This window comes from Danio rerio, chromosome 5 (assembly GCF_049306965.1).
Source record: "Danio rerio strain Tuebingen ecotype United States chromosome 5, GRCz12tu, whole genome shotgun sequence".
Taxonomy (NCBI): Eukaryota; Metazoa; Chordata; class Actinopteri; order Cypriniformes; family Danionidae; genus Danio; species Danio rerio.
This window is the reverse complement of record NC_133180.1, coordinates 38,533,344-38,558,514: the sequence shown is the minus strand read 5'-3', so window position 1 is coordinate 38,558,514 and position 25,171 is coordinate 38,533,344. Positions and strand designations below refer to the sequence as shown.

The 25,171-nt window shown below is 35.8% G+C and overlaps 1 protein-coding gene across 7 annotated transcripts in view; it reads right to left on the bottom strand.

Moving 5' to 3' along the window:
* sptbn2 (spectrin, beta, non-erythrocytic 2) overlaps window positions 1–25,171 on the bottom strand; it is a 92,071-nt gene that overhangs the window by 55,022 nt on the left and 11,878 nt on the right. For 3 of the 7 annotated variants that reach the window (NM_001423118.1, XM_068221211.2, XM_068221213.2), the window contains 1 exon segment: window positions 6,554–6,738. In NM_001423118.1, coding sequence (NP_001410047.1) covers window positions 6,554–6,710 — 157 coding nt within the window. In that variant the 5' untranslated portion in view covers window positions 6,711–6,738. 7 annotated transcript variants of the gene reach the window in all.

Genomic DNA, 25,171 nt, shown 5'->3' with positions numbered 1-25,171 from the left:
TTTAGTGTCTTTTCAAGTCTAAATGAAGATGTTTGGTGGAGAACTTAAAACATAAAGCATTCCAAAAAAAGAAGCTAAAACAATAAAACAAATGGATGGCATAGGAACAAAAAAAAAACTTTCCAAAGGTACATGCACCACTAAACCTTTATTTCCAGAACTCAGGGTTCATTTTAGGTATTTGCTGTCAGACACTTCTGAGGTGAGCGTTCATATTCAAGGCCTGTTTTGCAGATGTCATCCTTGCTCTACAATAGATAATAGGGCTGAAAAGTACAATGCTTGAGTCATTATCTCTCTGTTAACTGAGAAACACTCCCCATGACCTCAAGCACGCACACACACCAACACAGAGCAGATCAGATCTCGCGTCGTGTGTGTGTGTGTGTGTGTGTGTGTGTGTGTGTGTGTGTGTGTGTGTGTGTGTGTGTGGGAGGGGGATTAACAGAGTTCACACATGCTATGTGGCGCCTGTCTAAAAATGTAGTTTGAAAGAGAGAGGGAGAAAAACATTGAATGAATGACACACCCACAAAAAAACAGACACTGAACGTTCTACAGAATGAACCCTATATTAATAAACACAACGGGAGTTTCTATCCTATCCAGTCTAGTTCTATTATCCTCTGAACTCCCTTCTTATCCTCTTCCCTTCCCGTCTGTTCCTCTCCACTCCTTTTCCACCCAGTTATCCTCTCTCTCCTACACCTTCCCGTCCCACACTTTCCTCTCTATCTCCCATTTTAACACGGTGTAATTTGGATCTGGGGCAAAAGCCCTGCGGTACCTGAAATAAGGCCACTCTCCAGGAGACCAGTACAGGTCTCTGTGTCTCTCTCTCTCTCATGCACAGGCACAAAAATAAATCATTGTAGGCCTATTTTCTCATCTGCACCATCTTTGGTGCAGAGTGAATGAGAGATAAGAAAGTTCATTACTGTAACTAAATTTATCAGAATCTGCAGAGGACAGATTGACGTTTGGACTACATCATCAAACTTTTACCAATACTAATTCAACCCCTAAAAGATAAAACATTTTATTTATGATGACCTAAACACAACCAGCTTAAATCTTAGTTTACTTATTTAAATATGCCGCAGTATTTTTCTAATCGTCATGTTGGTTTAAAGTGGTAACGAACAAACACTGACCTATGTTCCTAAAGCTATGCATCAATACAACACAACGATGATTCACCATAATTAATTTTAGGATATTTGCACGTAAACTGATCACCATTTGCAATCTAACCGTTTACCACTTTGTAATTTTACAACCAAGACATCTGTGCACCATCTAACTTCTCAAAATAAATGACGCCCATGATGAAGGGGTACAGTTTGTCAGAAAAAAATGGGTCTCCTAGTTACATGTGGATGAGGTCACATGAACTTTCAATATGACATTCAACAATGTGGACTTATAAAGTTCAAAAGGCACAAACGTCAAGTATATGACATGGCTTTGAGGTTCGCTGAGGTGCTGAGCTACTCTAACACAAACGCATCTGTGAAAGTAAAAAAAGAGAGAGATAGAGAATATGAGGTTGCAAAGAACAAACAGTCTTACCTTGCAGCTGTTTGAAACGGCCCTCCAGGATGTTGGAATATTGCACCTGGTTTACAAAGGCAGCTGGCGAGAGACATGGCTCAGGTTCACGTGGATCAAAATCCATGTCTCTTTCTCTCTTTCACCGTGACACTCGTTTTGCTTTCACTGTCCCTCCAACCCTCACTATCAACTTTCATCCAAAACAAATGGATCACTCCACAAGAGTAAAGCCAGGAGTCATGAGCATGGCACATAAAATATAAGGGTACAAAAAATGAAGAAAGAAAGCAGACTGAGAAAAATACAGCCAAAAGCTTAACTTGATCCAAAAACAGTTGGGTTTTGAAAGAGAAACTCTCCAGGTGTGCATCAGAGCGTTTCACCAGCGCATGCTAAACCGCGCCATACTGCTTCATCCGTTTGAAAAAAAAAAAAGCTCTTCCTTTAACAGACTCTCTTTTACAAGCAAAAAAAGGAACCCACGTGCAAATAAAGTAAGAAAAAGTAACAAAAAGTTATCCCTTCACCTCTTCCTCTGAACTTCTCGTCTTCAAACACACTCTTCTCTCAATGCAAAACCCTTCTTGCTCTCTCGGCCACCAGATCAGACTGTGCGCGCACACACACCTTGTTTGAGTAAGCCAGCAGAACTAGCTGTGCTCAGCTTCCTAAGTAAACAAAGCCTCCTACTCTCTCTCTTTCTCGGTTTCTGAGCTTTGGCATTTGCATAAGGTGTATGTGGGAGGAGCAAATCCCAGGCTGAGCCAACGAGAAAGACAGGCATAGGGAGGGAAGAGGGCATGGAGGTGTGGGCTGAACCATTTCTGAAGGTGGACTGGGGGTGGAGCAGAAATCAAGAGATGGATAGTTTAACAGGAGAAAAGGGAGTGCGGGAGCAGACTCTAAAGGTGATCAGATAGTGAGCACAAATAACCAGCTTGAGCATATTTATATGTATGCATGGATTTCTATATCATCTAATATTACATTTTAGTAGATTCTACGGGTGTTAAGTGGTTATAAGATCTTTACTTAAAAGATTTCATGCCGAAAAGTGTCTTGCCTTCACGTGCAGAGACAAAATAGAACGTTAAGGCAGGAAGGAAGTACTTGAGAAAGATTCAACAAGCAAGCGCTGTCTTTCTTCCTGTGCGAGTATGTGTGTGTGTGTGTGTGTGTGTGTGTGCCCTCTCACACCCATAACTGGCAACATCTGCCGGGGCAGAAAGCTCATCTTATGTGATAAACCCTAATGATATAGAGAAAAAAAATCTATAAAAGAAAGAACTTTATTAAAGAAATATGTGATCACAAAAATTGCTGCCTTTCACAAACAACTTCAGCACACACGCACACCCACTTTCACACATGCGTTTCTTGCATGTGCAGATTTTACAAGAGGAAGTGTTGTAATGAAGACCAGTCCACTGGCAAGTTGTGCTGATTAGTGAGTGTCACCAACAGTGACCATCAAAGAGCAGAGGTCACAGGTCAAATAATGGCCAGAAGCACTAGGCCAACAGTGAAGCCATGTGCGTGTCACTGAATGAAAGTGTTTATGGCAAACCCACAAAAAAACAAATGGGAGAAAGAAAAGGATAGTAAGAGAATAAATGGAGAAACCCAACAACACAGCACAGTAACAAATTAACAATTGCTAGCAAGTTTTTTTTTTTGTTTTTAATTTGTCTCACAGTAACAAATGAAGCATTGCTAGCAAGTTTTAAAATGTTTTTTACATGACTAAAGCAGTTAATGTTTTTATAACAATATCAATCTGCACTGCTAAAAGTTTTACTACGTTCCTGTAATGTATAATATGAAAATATTTGTGTGCTTTTTTTTTTTTTTGCAGATTTCAGCAAACAGTGATCATTTCAGGGTTTCTGCAGGTTCCACCAAGCTAATTATTAAGAATATTTTCCCTTTCCATATCAAAAACTGATTATAATTTAATACATTTTAAAATACAATAATAATAATGATAATAATATTAATAATAACAACAACAATTTAATAAAAACAAATATATGTCAGTAAATACACGGGGGACTTTGAAACAAATCTTATAGTAAGGAAAATAATTAAACCATTATGGTAAATAAGAGTTAAAAACTATTTTTTTTTAATAAAAAGTTAAAAGTTTTATTGAGACGGATTGTTGATGATTGTTGACCAGATTGGATGGCTATACGTGGACAAAGGAAATTTAAGACCTGTTAAAAAAAGATCTAAGAACTACAACACAATACTTTAGTAGATTTAAGACCTTTTAAGACCCCACGGACAATAGCTATGTTTCCATCAAAAGATGTGAGTTAAATTTTTATGCAAAACTGGAATATCGCATAAAAGACGTGCGAATAAAGCAGCGTTTCCATTCAATGAGTCAAAAAGAACAAAATTGTCACTTCCTGATTAACTTGCGCTAAATATCAAAAGTAAAAAAGCTATTTGGTGCAGTAGGAGAAGCAACTCTAGTGTTTCCATCGCAGTTTATGCTCATCTTCTCTTATTGAATAAAAAGTTTATCCTACTCAGTTATGCGTATACGTTTTTTATGCTTCTTTTCAAAAATTATGTGCATTATGACATTCCATCAACCATTTTTTTGTGTGCATATCCAAAATGCACTTAAAATACAGTTGCAAGCAAAAATATTAGCCACCCTTTTAAATTTTTATTTTATTTTTTTAAATATTTACCAAATTATGTTTAACAGAGCAAAGAAATTTTCACAGCATGTCTGATAATATTTTTTTCTGAAGAAAGTCTTGTTTGTTTCATTTCGACTAAAATAAAAGCATTTTTAAATTTGTTAAAAACCTTTTTAAGGTCAAAACTATTAGCCCATTTAAGCTATATTTTTTGATAGTCTACAGAACAAATCATTATTATACAATAACTTGCCTATTTACCCTAACCTGCCTAGTTAACTTAATTAACCTAGTTAAGCCTTTTAATGTCATTTTAAGCTGTATAGAAGTGTCTTGAAAAACATCTAGTCAAATATTATTTACTTTCATCATGGCAAATATTAAATAAATCAGTTATTAAAACTATTATGTTTAGAAATGTGTTGGAAAAAAAATCTCTGTTAAAAAGAAATTGGGGGAAAAATAAACAGGGGGGCTAATAATTTTCACTTCAACTGTGTCATCTGTGCACATACCAAAAAATAAAAATAAAAAAGAACTTTTCTGAAACACATTGGAAAAACTTTACCATTTTAGTACAGTATACTGCTGTGTAACATGAGTTGCACATGAAAATGAAAGACAAAAAAATGTGAAACTAAATATTTAATTTCTGAGAACTTTCATATGACCGCACCCAAATGGGCAAGAATGAGTTTCCATCTACTGTAACCATTTATAGCTAGCTATAATAAATTGTGTTTGCTATAATAACAATACGTGATGCATGTTTGTGTTTATGAAATAAAAAAGACAGAGCATGAGAAAGACAAAGAGGAGGAGAGAAAAGTCTGAGAACAGCTAAAGTTAACAATGTAGGGGTGTGAGAGACATGAGTGCTGGGCCTCTGAGACTCGTCCTCCTCTTCTCAGTCTTCAAGAGAGTACTGCTAGTTTCCCTTCCCCTATCAGCTCTTGCAATAATTAATTTTGCCCAATGTTTATGGAAATTAACATAGTGTTTTTGCATGCTGGGTTTGCTGCATAGGGAAAAGAGTGAATTAAACTCCTAAAAAGTTTTACATGAAATTTTATAGACCTGCATTGCAATAAATTATATTAAGCCACATGTCATTCAGACCTTTTCCAGCTGTTAATTATTACTTTATTCATTATACATTTTATCTTTGAGGATTTCCCCAAAGGGAGGTTTTGTCAGATTTAAAGAACTCATAGGGGCAATTTGGCCCCACAAACACACACCCTGCTGACTAAGTTAGTTTTTTTTTCCCCATCCCACATCCCATTCCCTGAGAACATATCTTTGGAAATGTTTGGTTTAAACACAAGCCATCTTTAACATAATAATGCCATATATGCTCACTTTCATTTACCATCCATTTAATAGTCATACAAGGAAATTAATATTATTATAATATTATTATAATCATTATCAATTGTATAAATAATTCATTCATTCATTTTCTTGTCGGCTTAATCCCTTTATTAATCCGATCAAAATAATAATAATAATAATAATAGTAATAATAATAATTTATCAAATTAATTGCATCAACCATCACTTTACAAGCATACTTTAAAATCTGCTTTTAAAATAATTATACCTTTAATATTGCGTTTTTCACACTACTACTTACACATATTGTTGCATACTTGCAGACATGTAATGAATCTTGTTTTCTCTGACTGCTACCCAATGAAGTTCAAATCTGCAGCTTTAAATGCAACTTTTAAAAGCATGTTTAAATTCATTCATTATTTGTCTTGAATTACGATACGCAGAGATGTGTGAAAGAGCATTACAATGAGTGGCTTAAAAAAAAAAAAAAAAAAAAAAGCTGCCAAGACATACAGTGGGTCATAAAATGACATAAGGAAAGCCCTGGAGATGAGAGAGGGCGAATAACAGCACATGAAGAATGTGGATATCAAGTCACCGCATGTCAAAAGATGTTATCTCACTGCACTTAACACACACACACCAATTGCAGAACTACACACTGTCAACCCTGATAATTATTCAAAATGTAAACTTTTACAACAAACAAAGACTTCAAATGGTTTGTACATCTATATCTCATGCATTCACCACAACATCACTTCAATACACTCCAAAAAAAATCACAATTAGAGCATTAAAAGTAGATTTGTAATTTTTTGGTTTAAATGATTTTGTGAATACATTTTGCCTTATGCCACCCCCTACTGGACACAATCACATAATGCAACCTGTTGAACACCAGCTGATAATGCAGGCATGCAATCATAAACAATGATAAGAACAAACACAAAGCAAATGGTTGTAAAAATCACAAAATAATGGCAAAAATAAAAAGAACTGACCTGCGAGTGCTTTGATTCGAGAACGCTCAAACAAACGTGCAGAACTGTTCTCGTTGTCCCATTCTGTTTCGGCTGCAATGTCCCAGCGGTTGTTGATGTCGTTGTACTGCTGCTGGATCTCCACGCTGTCGAAATCAGTCGGTGAGATGGTACTCATGGTCGCAGCTGGAAACTCAACAGCTGCCCTGGAAAACAAAGTAGCACAAAGTGAGACGATGGCCAGCAACCTCTTTATTTATTAAAGGTCTCTGTAAATGTGTCAGAGGACGACAAGATGACCATCACAGCACATCACAAGAACGTTTGCCTTTGTTCTGCTAAAAGTGTGACAAACCCTTACCATAAAACTATTTCTGACAAATATTACATATTTAAATATAGCTGCAAGCAGGTGAATGATTCCTCAGCAGCAGACTGTAATCGGATGAGGTTAGTCTCACCTGGTACAGAACAGACTGGGCTCATTAGCTGTCCTGCAATCTGTATGCATTTTGTATTCAGAACATTTTGTACAAATTATCACAATAACCGCAGAGCAGAGCAAGTCCAACAACCAACCCAGTTAGCTAGGATCATTAAATAAATTTATGGTATCCTGTGAATGATTTTCTGGGCCTCAGTGATGTTGGAGATGAATGCATTGAGCATCAAACCTAGGACTGGGTGATTTGGCCTAAAATGAAAATCTTGATTAATTCAACATTTTAACTTGATTACAATTAATGAATGATTATTTTATTTTATTTTTTTGCCCTCATAGTTTACTGACAGGTTTTGTATAGTAAATATGTTTGCATATTACAAGTGAAAGACTTCAGAATGAAGGGTGCATTACTTGCTTTTAAAATAGTTCAAGAACACACACCATCTACTACATACCTGTTAACATTGGGATGTGAAAATAAAGAATATGCCCACCATAGTAAGGCATTCCCCCTTAAAAAATCCCCAAACTAGTAAATATGCTCATTTAGAGCTGTTTCTATGTAAATAAACAGTTAAATGGTCAGTAATGCGTTTTATTATTATTATTATTTACAAAAGAAAATAAAAGTATATGCAGCAAATAAATTAGCAAACAGTTCAGCTTATTAAAATTAATAGCTATTATGATGAAATAGAATCAAGTTATCAAATGTCATTAGCCGTTTCTACGCTGTATAAATTACACATTCTGATTAAAGAGTAACAATTACAAATGAATGATTTATTTAGATTGTTTTTTTCTATTGATTACATTACATAACACTTTAAAAATGCACACATTTAACATTATAATGAAAGCATTTGTTTGCTTTATTAACTTTTAATGCAATTACTTGTGTTTGGGGGAAAAAAAAACACCAAGATCGACATCTTTAGATTCGTTTAGGAAACAGCATCTATTTATTACTATAGAGCGCATCAGCTGACAGTTACGCTCCGCTATATGACTGTTTTGAGGATTGCATATGAAGGGGAGATGGCACCTGTGATGAAAAGGAAGGGAATCGCGCCGTTTTTATTTCAGTGTTTTCATGCCTAAAAGCGAAAGCACAAAACAGACTCATATTTAAAGAGAAATACAGGAAAATATCCTAACAGGATGATAGCGGGATAGAACTGTAAAATACTAAGAATCCTGGGTAAAACAGGAGGGTTAACAGGTATGATCTACTATCTATGATTATTTACTTCAATGTTGGACAATTGAAATTAAAACACAAATTGCCTAAAACCAACAGTAACTATTTCTTATAAAAATAACTAATGAATAAATACTAACTAATAACTAACTTATAAATAACTTGCACTTTTGAAAACAAAATCCATTATTAACATTTTGGTTGTCATATTAAAAGTAGAAAATAAGCAGTATCTCTTCTAAATAAAATGCCTCTTGTATATCCTGTAAGTAATATTTAACAGTGAATTTCTTGAATCTTCTGTAAACAAATATTTTAATGTAAATAATAATTTTATTGTAATGGAAAATATGTTGTCTCGAGACTTTTCAGGCACAGCTTCCAATCATCGTCAATGTAGTACAAATGTGCAATGTGTAGTTATATTTCTTGAGAGGTGTGCAGGTATGTGACCGCACGAAGGCTGCGTGGGACCACACCAGTGCGCTCAACGCAGGTGTAGAAATCAGTCTTAAAGCGGGGCCACTAGACTCCAGACGCGGTAGGCAAAGTAATTGAAAAAATTGACTTGAAAAAATTAGATTGATTATAGGTTCTTAATGTCGATTTCAATTTTTCGATTAATCGCCCAGCCCATATCAAACCAGAATGAAAATGCACAAAATTATGTGTTTTGTCAAGTTTAGCAATTAAAGTTTCGTAGAAAGACCATCTAATAGGCTCATAATGTTGTGAAAGTTTTTGTCATTTTAAATATAATGGAAAACAGTTACATGGTCAGCAACCAATATTTATGACTTATTCTTTATAAATCAAAGCTTTTTAAAACAAAAAATACAGTTTTTAATATACTGTAAACATTTCATTTAGTGCATATTATTTTTTTTATTTAGGTACTCTCGCAAACTTTTAACCAAAATAACTTTCTTTTCTTCTTGCAGTAACATTTGCTCATATGTTTTGGCCACAAGAGTTGGACAACCTGTCAACAGCAAGCCACAATGCCCAAACGATGTTTGGCTGAAGTGCTATAACCAAACAAAATGCAAACTTTTTTCTACTAAAGAAAGAAGCACAAACCGATTCTCAAGAAGCAGTTAACATATCCAGATAAACTAAGCTTAATCCAATCCTAAACCAAAACACAGATTAGATGAAATCCCTCGTTCCCTCCTTCAGATTGAACAATCCCCTCTGCTAATCCCACCATGAAGATGACTTCTTAAAATCAACAGATTCTAGAAGGAAAAAGGAAACTGCATGTAGGACAAACTTTATCCCCTAAATATTTCAGGGCATTACAAACCTCTAGGGCAAAAACAGAAACAGAGATCAGGTAAAATCTGCTTTCCTCAAACACTAAGATTACTTCTGATAAGTTATGCATGTAATTGCATGAATCTACCATATCTAGAAAGAATACATCATGCTCTTTTGATGAGAAAAATAAAACACATACACAAAAGTTGATAAAAGGCCAACCAGACAAATTAAGGATCAATAGTTTCTGTCTAGACCAAACTGACTGTACTAGGCCAAGTATGTGTGTGTCTGTGCTAGAGGCATAAATGGGGGAAAAATGTGAGGTGGTTCTATTTATTTAAATCAACAAACTCTTTGAGTCACATTTAAATGGATTTGACTTCACACAAAGCAGAACTTCATGCATATTTTGCTCAGTAAAATAAGGCCCTATGAATTTTGTGATGCATATGCAAAAAAATGGATGAAATTGTGGAATCCAAATATGAAAACTGAATTCAAATGTATAACAAGCAAGAACTGTTAACGAGTTTGACAATTTTTGCCATTTTGAATTCAATTATTTTCAAAATCCATTGTAAATCTTTTACAAATGTTATAATATTTGTAAAATATTTCATTATCTGACTAATAAAATGACATATGCATGCATTTTTCATAAGCATGACTACAATACATTAGTAAGGTGCAAAATTACACTATTTATAAACATCGACTCAAAGTCAAGAGACTTGACTAATAGTTAATTCCTCTAGATGCTAAATGTCCACAGAACAGTAGCCTAACAATTTGTAGGAATGGGGACAGCAACTGTTCGGCAAGTTCTGTCAACACTCAGTTAAGTGAATGAAAAAGGTCACCTGCGATGACCACCTGCCACATGCCAAACAAGCAAAAGGGAAAGAATATATTGTGACAAATGTTCTATAGCAAGTACAGTAGCATCAACGGAAGCAAAGATTTAGTTTGTAGAAGATTTGTAGAAGCACATACACACCGCAAATGGTTGTACGGTTCGAGAAAACTAAGTTGTGTCCATTTCTCATGAAGCACTGCAAACAAGGAGGATTTTTGCCTCAAAACGAAAGCAGCCTTTGTCAAACCCAATTACTGTGGGTGTTTGAGCAACACATGGAAGCTGTACTGGGTCTGACCAAGATGTGTGGGAAGAAAAAGTTGGTTGTGTTTGATATAAGGCAAGACATTCACGATCTCTGCATTTGAAAAATTGTTATAAATTAAGTATGCAATGCAATAAATAAATTTAAATAAATTAAATCCAGAAAATTTTAAGTTGAAAAAAGAAAAATTAGGTAAAAATTATTTTGTAAAAAAAAAGTAAATAAAACTTAGTGTACTTCTTTTTCAACTTAGCAACATGCTAACACCAATCACGTAACTATATCCACTTCATATCTGCATGTTTTTCATTGTAGAACATCAAATCAGCTCATTACAGCTACTTTAGAAGGCACCTCCTTACATGTGTAGAAAGCAAGGCAGCACAATAGTATTTGAATAGAGCCAGCATATGCATTCTTTTAATGATAATGTACCTGAAACGGATTGATACCCTAGGCTTGCATGCATGGGTATAAGTGTCTATTGTGGTAGTCTAAATTAGCAAAGCATTTTGAGCATGTGTTTGTTTACAGAGAACAGCTTTCGTAATTTTCATATCAGTGTGAGTGCCTGCGTCTATGTGCCCATTCTCTCCCTGCAGGCTCCAGCTTTAATCCACTGGCCTCACCCTGAGCATCACCTCACCGACAGCTCCATCAGTCATAAGGGGAACAGGAGGGGTGGGGACTGGACTCCAGAGATTACGGAAGGGCTTCCAGGGACACACAAACAAAAGACCCCAGGTGCTCATGAGGGAGAAATTCTGATTCACTGATGACCTTATGATGGAAAGAGAATTACAGTGTAATACACTGATCTATATCATGTGGATTTATGGACCTGATTTCTTGTATTCACTCGAACAAAAATATAGGAATAATTTAAAATATAAACAAACAACACTTTAAAAGACTGGAACTTTGAGTCCAAGTCAATCATTAACTTTTTAAAATAACGTCTGCTGTACTACGGCTGTGCGGTTAATCAAAATTGAATCGCAATCCAATTGAAATGTAGCGATTTGCTAATTGCTAGAGGCTGCGATATGAGATATATATATGCATTATATAATTTCCCCCACCCAGAGCAAATGCGTGACTGCCATCTGTGTGTGACAGTCTAACTAGCCGATTGAGTGACCACACTTTCATTTTGCCCAATAAGAAATGCGCAATCAGACTATGCGGAAAGCTCACAATAAAACTAACAAACAGGAAAGCGTGGACAAGTGAGATGATGGCATCTGCCACTTCAGAAGCATCAATTTACTAATTCATATAAAAAAAAAAAACAGCATGTCAGTAATATGGGAATATTTAGTTTTCAAAGTCACAGACACCGAACAAAAACAGGTCATTTGTAGGAGCTGTCTCAGAATCGTTGTCACAGCATGAGGAAATACAACAGCCAGCGCATAAAAAAGCACCACAGGTGGCTATATGAAGAATGTCTTGCCAAAAATTTTACTAAAAGTATTGCCAGTGACACTCAGCTAGCAACAGCAAAGTACAATTTCCTTGTTTGCAGCTGTTACACCATATGAAAAAAAATCACAAAGGCACTGGGAGATAACTAACACCATAACTCAATACTGTTTGCTTTTATGTTTTTATATTTTGTGTTTAATTGCTGAATATTTGTTAACAAATTTGAATAAAAGTTGGAATTAGTTCATACTTTTCAGTTCCGCATTTTAGCAGTAAGAAGCTACGATTATTGATATAGATTGAGTTGAAGCTTGACTATAAAATTAACTAGGAAATAAATTTTAAATATTTGTTTAAAAAAAAGAAAAAAAAGCAATTAGATATTTTGCCCAAATTGCACAGCCCTATGATGTACTATAATTCTTTAAATGTTCTGTGAAGTAATATTTTCAACATGTTTTGCAGCGTTGAACATTATAGCCAATTACAGATATGCAGATATGTATGACCATGCGAATGTTATGGTCAATTAGAAAAATCTGTCTGTATGAGATCGTGACCCAGGAAAAAAAAGTGCTTATTATTTGTCTATATGTTGTAAATAGCACAAAAAAATCATGAAAAAAATGTATCTTTTCAATGGCCCACTTCAGCATGTGATCATGGATCCAATACAGGTCAGATCTCTTTCATCTGACTCTGAACACTTACAATTGAACACATGCAAATTTTAAACCAGTCTACTTTGACATTTATCATTATTCTGAGCTGTAAAGCATTCTTCTACAGATGTATACATTAGTAATATGTTGGACATTCTGTGAATGTGGAAAAGCAAACAAGCAACACTTAAAATTCAAAAACTTTGCTCTTTTCCTCCACATTCTCATCCCCACCCTCCTTAGTAACTATGCATACATTAGCTGGATTTTGTGGCAAATCATCTTACAATTAAACAAAAGCTGATATCAGTTGCTTTCATGTTTACTTTTTATAAGACAGTGAGCAGAGCACAGCCTTTTTATACTTTTATGTAAATGGGTCAGTTCAGGTCAGGATTTGTGATCATTTCACAATGGAATTTGATATTGTGGAATCTGATATAACTAAAAACAATGCAAATGGATCTTAGCAGTAAACTGAAACCAAGGAATAACAGTTAATAACATACCCTTAAAAGAGCTTAAGTACACAGTAGTTGGTTCCACATTAGCCCTACACAGTTGCCAACCTTTTTAAAAACAACAAAGCACAAACAAAATGCAAATAAGATTTTTTTTTGCAAACTATATAAACCGTTTATAAGCGTTTTTTACAAACACAGGTACAAGATAGAGACCAGATAGTAGGGATGCAGCATTGCAGACTTTGCATAGGTTTTCAGTTTCAGTACAGTTTGGTGTACATGTTGTTCTGTAAAAAACTGAATAATATATTCAAATACAGCACTGCATACTGTATGTATTTTTCACTGTATACCGTGGTGCCTCGTTACTCCCGGGAGTTATGTTCTAAAAATTACCCGCAATAGGCAAAATCCGTGAAGTAGTCTTCTTTCTTTTTTTTACAATTATTATAGATAGTTTTGAGGCTGTAAAACCCCTCACTAAACACTTTATACACTTTTCTCAGACAGGCATTAACATGCTCACACTTTTCTCTCGTTTAAACACTCTTAAAAGTTCAAACCTTCCTGAAAAAATGCATCCAGTATTATAGAATGAAAACAAAAAGCAAAACCATTTGATCTTCATTTATTTATTCTGAAATGGCACTCTACATCAGTGTGTAACTTTTACCTTCCTTTAGCATTTCCACAAGTTCAAATTTTTGTATGATGGTTGGAGACAACTTGCAAACACAGTACAGCACTTTAGAGTCAGACTGCTAGCGATCAAAGATTTATGTAAATTTGGCAAGCTAAATGCATTCTGTACTGTACAGGAGACACGGCACAAAGGAGATTGATCGACAGAGGTCTACAGCCAGTCAGGACGCAGAACAATGCGTAAATCAGGATGTAAAACACAAAGTTCTGTAAAAAATAAACAAACAAACAAACAAATAAATAAAAAAATAAATAAATAAAATTTAAAAATGTCAAATTGCACGAAAAAAATCAGCAAAACCGATAAGTGAACCGCATGAAAGCGAAAGAACCACTGTACATTTAACAAAGTTTAACCATTAATGAGCTATATATCTTTTGTTGTTTAATTCATATTAAAAACGCAGACAGCAGGAATCTGATGTTTTGAAGATAATCCACAAATGCAACACAATAAAAAAGTTACAGAGAGCACAAATTATTTTGGCTTCGTCGTGCTAGTGCTTTAACATGCGGCACACTGCTCTTTTATTTTTACATGGAAGCATCCCACTGATGGTACATACTTGTGGTGAGCCTGGTTTTAGCAAATGAATATACATACTAACATGCACAGAGTCATTTAAGAGAGTAATTAAAGGAATGGGGAAATGCTAAATTGTTCATTTAAATGCAAAACCGCAAATTCCATGAGTATTGAACCATGGAGGTTGTACCAAACGGTTCAATATTATATTTAGTATTGGGGCATCCCTAAAATAGATAGATAAACAGAAATAGACATTTTGTGTTCCATCATATGGTCAGAGGAGGACTAAAAACAGGTGTACTTCTGTGATAAAGCAAACAGAAATAATCAGTGCAAGGGGGAGAAGGAGGGAGTGCTTGTGTGTGTGAGAGAGAGAAAGAGAGAGAGATAAACCCTTATTTTGGAGGGAACTCAACCCAAACAAACAGAGAAAGATGGCTGTTCCCAATCCCATTAGTGTGTAGATTAAGGAAGTGCTGAAAATAGAGCCTGGCCATAGAGCAGTTATCCTGGATTACACCCACACACTCCTCTAGTGCCTCCGTTACTAACACACACGCGTACGCACGCACGCACCCACATCCATCAAACATGTTCCTAAAATCAATCTTTTGATTTGGTCAGCTTTCAGCAGCAGTCTCATTACAGCAGTGACAGATGCTTCATATCGCTGCTCTTCAGTGAAGCAGCATTTCATTGTTCACGTTGTTCTGTTCTAGGCTGGTCATAATTTACAACGTGTCACTTTGTGACCATAAACTACTGTAAAGCAAATAGTTGAGCATCATTTAACATATTTTGCCCTGTTTGACGGTCCGTGATGATCATTATTATAGTTCAGGTGTTCATCTTTTATATTTTCAGTCTGCTGATTCACAGGTTTATGCATAACATCTGTACATTTTCAGTTATGTCAGCAAATGGCAGATCACTGCATAATAAAACACAGCACTGACTCAGTTTTACTCCTGTAGCTCTGTTAATCAAAGCAAAGGTCTATACTAAAATATAAATTAAAGCAATATTTAGATTTAAAATAAACTATTAAGCACACTCAACAATCTATAGAATTTTCAAGCCGATTTTTCCATTTAACAAAAAGATTAAGGTAATTTATACCCTCAAGCTCAAGGTCCAAAAAGGACAAAAAAACATGATGCAAGTAAGATATTTTTCTCTTCACTATCAAATAAGAACTTAATGATGAATTGTTAAAAGTGTCGGTCCCATGTCCAGGACAGAAACGGTGGCTCAGTCAACCATGTGTTTGTATCATCTCTAAGATATTCCGTGCACATAAACACACACAAAAAGAAACTCCCCTGAGGAAAGGGACTCAGGTGCAACCCTTCCAGACAAAGCAGGTCCCTGTTTGCAAATTGCTTGCAAAAAAAGCCTTTCTGGTGTACATCCCCAAATAGCTGCCTGAAGGGCATTGATAAGTGTTAGGAACAGAAAAAAAAATGTGTGGGAAGTTCAGAGACCCTATCCTATGCCAACTTATTACAGTGTGCAACTGTAAGTGTGAAGTAGTTGAAAAGAAAGAATGAGTAGAGAGCAGTCGGAAAGACAAAAACACACTTTAACCATCCTATCCTAAAAAGCCAATGAACCAGTCCTGCCCCTCATGCATTTTTGATATTCACAAGTAAGATTGGGGACAAGAAAATACACAGCCATACACTGCAACCAGTCACAAATACAATTAAAAAAATGATGATGAGAAATTCTATTAGTGACAGGTTAAATGTACTAATAATGCATTTCTAAGAGGCAAAAACTGAGACAAATTTACATTCCATTTTAAGACGAGCCATTAACATCATAATGATTCACAATATAAAGCGAAAGTAAAAATGTGTGCTGCATTAAAATGCATACTCTTAAGGCTGATTTACTTCTGCGTCAAGCGCACGCATATATGCTACGGCGCAGCCAACGCGTTGATGCAAAGCCCTACGTCGTGGCCGTGCACCTCTCAAAAAATTTAACTACACGCCGCAACAACGCGTAGAGCAAGCTCTGTGATTGGTCAGCTTAGTAGCGCTGACGAGTCAGGGCGGGACCGAGTGGCGCGAGCCCGATAAAGCGATTGTTTACAAGTGTGGAGTCCCGTGAAGGAGCTCCGGATGGAAAATTTTGTTTTTTTGTTTACCTCATAGTTAAAGTTGTTGCGCGTCTGCCGGTTCCTGCCTCAAAATGAGCGAGTTTGAGCCACTTGTACATCCAGGATGTGTTTAGAAAAAACAAAACAGCAGCGAAGAAACTCAACACAGAGGAACATTAACACCTCACTGCCCACTAGCGTTTAGGAAGTGTTAATGCAGACCAACAGTGACAGCGTGCAGAAGTATAAATGCACAGCTAGGCGCATTGCATGCGCTGTGGGTTTCGCCGGTCACTTGACGTTGAAGTATAAACCAGGCTTTAGACATAAGCATTACACTACAGTATATTTTTAATTAATGTAGGAATAAATATATGTGCAATGTAAAAAGACTCTCCCACATTCAAATGACAGCAAAATACATCCAAAAACAATATTTTAACATGCAAAGTGTAGTATACATTACATTTGGCATGATTCACCAAGTATTTCAATAACAGCACTGTAGGTTCTTCACACACAATCAAACAAATGTCTATACACTGAAAAAAATGATTTATTTAATTTACGAAATTTTTTAAGGTAATTGGTTGCAAAAAAAAATGTAAATGGGGTGAATAGACTGATTTCACAAGGCCACCATTTTAAAAACAAAATCAAGGCTGCGGTGGAAAGAAACCTGGAAGTATCGCCTGGCGTCACACAGAAACTATACTGTGCATCCTATCAATGAAGAGAGTGACACAAATTTATCATTTCACTGCCTTCAGAGTGACCTGAAGGTCCATTCTAAATGGATAGTGAAAATAAAAAGGGATATAGCAACTTATTTGCAGTTAAGTTATGGGAAATGGCACTAGTTAGCTAATGTTATTTTCCCACAAAATACATTTCTAAAAACATTTATTTATCAAAGTTAATAAACTAATTATTTCACTATATTAGACTTGTCACAATACTGAATTTCGGCACCAATCGGTACTGATATATAAAACCATTCATTTTCCGCTAACATTTAATCGCTGTTGAGTGCGTTCTTAAACACAGCTGATTTGCCATAGTTTTCACCAGAGCTCAACAGAAATGACTGTAATTGCAGTGAAGGTCGTCAGTTCACTGCACTTTACCCAAGTTTACAGACTGCAAAAACATATGAGCAATCTGCTGATGACTCGACTGATCTTCGTGGCTTTAAAATGCTCCAGTGTCTTCGTATCTGTGTTAGCACTTGGTGAAAATCGGTGAACTGGTGACCTTCACGGCCAATCCCATTCATTTTTGTCAAGTACAGGTAAATACTATGGCAAAGTAGCACTGTTTAAAAACACGCTTAAATGTTAGCAGGAAATGGACGTTTTAAAAATTTCAAAACATCCACTGTGTGCTACAGAGGACTGCATTGTTTTATTGCTCACCGGATTACATAGGCTGAAGCAGGAAAGTTTTCCTACAATGTTCACCTGGTGCCGTGAACTGAAGCCTAGGAGGTCACTTGAGCTTTATTACTCTTAAAGAGATTGTGATTTTGTTTAATGCCAAATATGCTTTTAAGTGTTTAAATTAAACTTAACAATGATATTAAAGTGGTTTACACCATAACTGCATTTTGAAATGGCGGCAACAGCTGAAGGTTAGTAGTCCACAGCATGTTGTTGCAATGTTTACAGTGCTGATCCTTCCGGTTTTCTTCCCACCGCAGCCTCAATTTTGTTTTGAATGAAGCGTACTGAATAAAACAACTTAAGTTGATCATTACAAAATTTAATTTATTTAAATTCATCCCATACAAATTTTTATTGCAACCAGTAACCTTAAAATTAGTGTGTGATACGATGCAATATTCTGACTTTCTACCACCACAATCTGAAATGACATTACTGAAATAAAACTAAAACATTCATTCATTTTCTTTTCAGCTTAGTCCCTTTATTAATCCAGGGTCGCCACAGCGCAATGAACCGCCAACTTATCCAGCCCATGTATTACGCAGCAGATGCCCTTCCAGCTGCAACCCGTCTCTGGAAAACATCCATACACACTCATACACTAAGGACAATTTAGCCTACCCAATTTACCTTTACCGCATGTCTCTGGACCGTGGGGGAAACCGGAGCACCTGGAGGAAACCCACGCAAAGGCAAGGAGAACATGCAAACTCAACACAGAAACACCAACTGACCCAGCCGAGGCTCAAACCAGCGACCTTCTTGCTGTGAAGTGACAGCACTACCTATGCGCCACCGCGTCGCCAAAACTAAAACATGCATTTACAAAGGAGTACAAAATTCAGAAAATCACATTTTAAGATATTTGCTCCCAGCCAATAGAAATTCCGCTCAGATTGAGCATGTCAATGTGTTTCAGCAGTATCTAACTGTAGGTGTCTGCAAGTACAGATTTAATTTAAAGGTCATTTCATGTCTGTACACACATAAAATGAAACAAGGTTGACACAAACTCTCAGAGACAGTCACACGGACGCTCAAGCATGGCCATTCCTATTTGGCTGTTTGATTCTCGCTACTACAGACAAGAAGACAAAAGGAGGAGGAAATCAATAAAGTTTTAGGGGCAAGAGTGTGAGAGTGTGTGTGTGTGTGTGTGTGTGTGTGTGTGTGTGTGTGTGTGTGTGTGTACAAAAAGTGTGCCTGCAGGGTCCAGACTCACACACTCAAGCTTTTGTCAGTACATCTATCTGTTAGATGAGTATCCGCCACTAGGAAAGGCGTTTACACCCAGGAGGACCAATGATACGGCTTTAAGGCAATATTAATAACACTATGAGGAAGAGGAGAGAAAACACATCAGCTGTGCTGATCTACTTTGCATCAAGACCTTTTGTAGATTACTACACTGGGAGAGATAAAGTGATGTAATAGTGGAAATAAAGAGATGTAAAAGCACACCAACATTTTCATGGAGAGCTCTTTTTAGGGTTTATTTAAAAAAGGGGGGGGGGGCTCAGTTAATATTTTACTGTTTTTAATTACATTATTTAAAAAAGGGTGTTTTTAAGATTTATTTTCTGTCCATTTGTGCATTTTTTCCATCTAAAAATGATGTCCAGGGAAAATACATTCAAATTACAATTGATTACTCCTGAGGTTGAGTTTGATTCATTGAGTGAAGAGTCATTCAATACCTAATCAGATGTTCATGTTGAGAGGACGACGCAACAGAATGCTTCTGAACAGAGGCACAGGAAACACTTGCTCATCTCTAAAGATATAATTAACAAACGCCTACTCACCAGATGAAATCTGAAGTTTTCTTGTCTGTTGCTAATGGCTACTTTTTTGTTTAATTACTGCAATTGAAAGCATTCTAGTCTGGGGCTCTGTGCAGATGCAATGATTTTATTGTATTCTTTTTTTTTTGTCTTGATTGTGATTTTATAAATGATTGTACTTATATTAAATGTCTTAATAACAGGAAAAAAAGACAATCATACATAGCAATAAAAGACTTAAAATTCAATGACATAATCATGAATATAATTTTTAAATAATGATTTCCACCTGAGACTTAAAGCCATAGGTTTAAATTACAGTAGAAATATGGCAGCATTTTTAGTGGGCATTAAAAACAAAATGTTAGTGACTTTGCAAACAGCTGATGTTTATAATGTCTGAAGAAGAAAGAAATGTGCTGAAACTACGGATGCTCTGCCTGAGATCAGTATTGGTCGATAATCACACTTTATGGTACTCGGTACTCTCGAATCTGGCCGATGACATGAACCGATCCCAAGTGTTCGTTTACAGGTTTACAAGCAGAGGAAGATGCATTTTACTTGTAACAAAATATGTATCAAATGTATCAAATATATTTTTTTTATTGAGATACGTTGAATTATTCTTCCATCATTTGCAATGTTTCTAAATTGCATTGTTGCAATTCTTACCAAAGTGTTTCTGTTTTATCTATTATTTTCAGTAAAGCTGCTTCTGACCATGACGTGTCCACACTAAATGTTTATTAGCGACATGTTTAAGGGAGTATGCAACATCCTTCATTTATTATGTTAGGAAAGAAGACATCTCGACTTATGTATTATACTTAGAGGGAAAATGTGCTTTATGCAATGTTAAAGTTATATAAAATTTGAAGCATCAGAATCGGCACTCGGTCGATCAGCCGATCATGAGGAATCCGTACTTCCTATTGGCTCCAAAAATCCTGATCAGAGCATCCCTAGCTTGAACATTAAATCAGTCTTTTTTCCCTGTAAATTTGATAGAAAATACTAAGTGTCATAATTATTATCCTTTGAAATTTCCATATATATAACTCAAGAGTACTAAATTCTTAGACATTAGAATCTGCACTCAAACAAATGAGGTAGGGCTGCACGATATTGGAAAAATCTAACATTGCGATATTTTTTATTCTGCCTTATATATAGCAATATTTATAGAACTTCACTATATGAGTCGAATGAATATTTGTAAAGAATCTATCATGTTAGATTGATTGTTATGATTCTGTGTGGGAGTACATGTGCATAAAATATAAGAAACAATCTACAAGTAGGGCTAGACGGTATGGCAAAAATGCAATCTCAACGATTATTTCCATATTGAACGATTACAATATATATTTTATTAGTTGTTATTGCTTCCCAAAAAGAGTAACCCAACTGTGACTGAAGCCCAAAAAATGAGAGGGCCCTTTAAATGGCATAACATATTTTCTGCCTATAAATTTTCGGTGGCCAAAAATTCGCCACATCTTTAATATCAACACACTTTTAGATTCACATTGTTCCAAATGTCTGCTGTTTGACTGGCTTTTAGATTGATAGAGTAAAAAAGTCCAGAGCTTCTTATTGTTATTGACATCAATTTTATCGCAATTTAATATAATATAGTTTATCGGCCCAGCTCTATCTACAAGCGTATATAAATTCAATAAAAAAAAGATACTTATTAAATAAACAGCATTTGATTGTTTTTAGACGATTCAAACTGCATTCAGGTGCAAAGGAATTAAATAATAAAATATTAAATGATATTGTCTTTGTTTAAGAAATAATTCAATCTTTATTAAACTGTCAAAGTGGCAAACGGTATAATTTCTTGAGTCTGAATGCTTTTAAAAGCCTCACACAGTTACAGGTCTTAAAATACACATGCAAAATGATCAATCATAGTCCAGACTCAACATTGCAAATGCTCGCGATGTGACTATTGTGAATGACTACATTGCAATATCGATGCTGAAACAAATATATGTAAAAAAATATTGTGCAGCCCTAAAATGAGGTTTCCTTTTTGTTCAAACTATTTATTGAAAATACATCACAATTAGATTTTTTTTTAGATAACTTAATTGTTTTAAGTTCAATCCACTTAAATTTGTAAAAACTAACAAGCAAAATTAATTATTTTGTGTTATCAACCCAAATCGACTGTGTGGAACCCAGCATTTATTACAGTGTGTTTTGATAATATAATTATGAGGATTCAATATGAATATTTAACATTAATGTCTGGATATGAACCATATAACCCTTAATAAAGCAAGACCAAAAGCAATTTTAGTAAAAAAATGTAATATATCAACAGTTTTTTTTTTCACACACACATTTGAAACAAAACACACCAACATTAGGGCACAACCTTTTTTTTCAGAGGTAAATCATTTCGTCATTGCCATGCCCTCATTACTCCAACTTGCCTTTCTCTGTGTCTCAGCTGGCTGATCCGTTTTTGGCTGCACCCTTTTAATAAAAGAGATCGAATAAGAGACCATATGCCTCCTGGGCTTTATGTGTGTATGTGTGTGTGTTCTTTGTTGTCCTCCACTTGATGGTCTTTCATATCGGTCCCCCACTGTATTAGAAATGGCCTCTATTTTCTCCGTTTACATCCTCTATCTCTATAGTAATTGATTAGAGTAAAAATAGAGTACATGATCATTCTCTGACTCTTTGTATGTGAGGGGAGAGAATAAATAAATAAACAAAGATCATTTGTTTCACTCCTACTCGCATGCACACTACCAATCCCCTCCTCCACCCACCCACACTCACATGCACACACAATTAGGAGTCATTTCTACCATAAGGTAAAAGAAACGTCAATTCTCATCTCACAGAAACACTTCCCAACCTGCCTTTCATTCAAATGCTGTTAGTCCATGTTATGCAGTTACTGTTACGCAATTTTAGTTTAGTTTAGTTTGTCGATACTCTAATGTGAGATCCGAGTGGATCAATAAAGCTTATCAGTTAACACCCCATTTCGACAATCCCCGCATTGACAACTCAACCCCTAGCGCTTCAGAATGACTCAAACAGCTGAATAACACATAACAATTTTATTTTTATGTGAATAACAATTTTTTTAGGTCAACAACAAATAAAGTTTGCTGTTCTTAATCTTAATTTCATAGTGAAATTATGGCAGTTACACTAAATGATCACAGACAGCAGCACATCATTTTCATTTCATTTCGAAGCAGCACATTTGAGCAATTCTGCATATTTTATCCAATAAAACATAAAATTTTTAAATAATTTCCAATGCTAAAATTAGATCTGTCAATTTAGCATGTACATTTGTTACAATCAATTATACAAAAACAAAATTTGATAAAATAACTTGCTGTGTAATATTACATATATGGTTAATTGTGTAAAGCTTGATAATATCCATACGCAAACAGTAAAGGAAAAAAAAACTCTCAATAAATGATATGGGACACACAGTGTCTGTAAAACAATGAAGGGGACATTCTGAGTCTGTGTAAGTCTTTGAGACAGCGTCATATAAGGAAGATCCTGTGCAAACTACGATCATTTTCTAGTGTTAGAAATGTACTTTTCCTTAAAATTAATTTAGAAATAATTTAAAACACAAATGAGATGTGATCCATGACAAGCACAGCATTGGTTAACCGCCAGGGGTCGAAGACCACGTATATGTGTTTTGGATGAGTCGTCACCTCGTAAAGCTGAAATTAGCTTAAATTACACTTTCAGTTTCGATCGTACAGATAAGATCGATACAACAATTAAATCTGTAAGGTGTCTATTTTTTATTGTGTACACTCACAATGACAACAAACGTGTGTGCTTTTGCAAAACAAGGATAATAAACAGTGTAGGCATTCTGTCTTTTCTCTCTCTGTGAACTGTTTTTAGAAACGCATCAGCAAAATGCTCTGGAACGCCGCGAAAACAAAACACACAGACACGAGACGTATATCTCTAGAAAGCTTGAAGTGTCTACTTTTAAATGCAGCGAATGCATGTTAAAAACAAATACTGTTTGATAAAGTAATCAGTATAAAAACCAACGCTATATTCTCAGTCTGAGCTCATTATAGTTAATGCTACCACGCCCACGAGGCTTTGTTATTACAAATAGTCTGCACGAGACATGGGCAACAGTAGACTGTGTCAGGAAAAACATGTCATTAAAAGCAACTAAACTCGGCAAATACTGAACAAAGAACCACGTGACAGATATCCAGGGCTCGAAATTGCGACCATTTTGGTCGCATATGCGCCCGAAATTTTATCTATACGACCTTGAAATATATTTGGGAGCATTTCTGCGAGTGTTTAAAATTGTAGTGTGCGACCAGTTTTTACTGCAAAATGTTCAGCACATGCGCGAAATCGGGAGACATTCACGCAGAATGCATCTCTAAGCTCTTTGTCTGCACTTGAAACGCGAAACGCAGCGCTCGGGAATGGTTTAAACAGTTGTCATGTCAACTTGCTGCAGTAAACAAATCCAAGTCCGTAATGCTTGCCCCGCCTTCACGCTCTTCTTATTGGCCCACCACTCCTCTAGCACTGAACGCGAATGATTGGTTAATATTAGCTGTCAATCACTTAGGGCCTTCTGGCTTCTGATGACAGAGAGCTACTACCGCTAAAAATTGTAAAGCGCTGAAGATGAGAATGAAGATAACATAACACTAGACAGATTTTGTTTTAGAAACCATGGCATCTACAATTACAAGTAATGACACATCTTACTAGTTATACCGTACGGTGAGCGCTCCGTGTATGCTTTGGTCACTCAGTTCTGTTATAAAAATCTATTTTCTTGTGATAACGGGATTTTGTTGAGACATATTTTCCTCACGCTTGCATATAACGTTATATATGAATTTTTTTTGCTTGTTAGTTTGATTAGTGTTGATTTCAAATACAATCAATATGTTTGTATAAAACTTGTAGTAACGGTGCTCATAATTGGTGGGTGCGACTAAATTTTGGCTGATGCGCCTAAATTTTTAAAGTTAGGAGCACCGGTGCTACCAAACAAATAGGTTAATTTCAAGCCCTGTATCTAAAGAAAACTTGATATGTCTAGTTTTGCATTAACCAATTCAGGTCGAAAACAAATAATCTACTTGCATGTAATCTATGAAAGTAAGGACTGGTACGGATTCTCCTGCATCGCCTCATTACATTAAACGTGATTCCGCCCTCAGTGAGCGTGCCGTTCATATGGAAATGAACTGAGGTAAACTAGGTAATAATGTACACGCTCCCCGAGACATGTCAAGCTTTATTAAAGTTAGTTACTTTCGTTTGAATGATGGCACGCTACACAAGGGAAGAAGCACGTCACTAAACAGCGACAAAGAATTGACTTTCTCCTCAGAGGAAAGCGCGACTCTGATGACAAGCGCATACATTTTAAAGAATGCTAGACCCAGCGGAGAACAAATTGCTGACGAGTAAGTCTTTTATT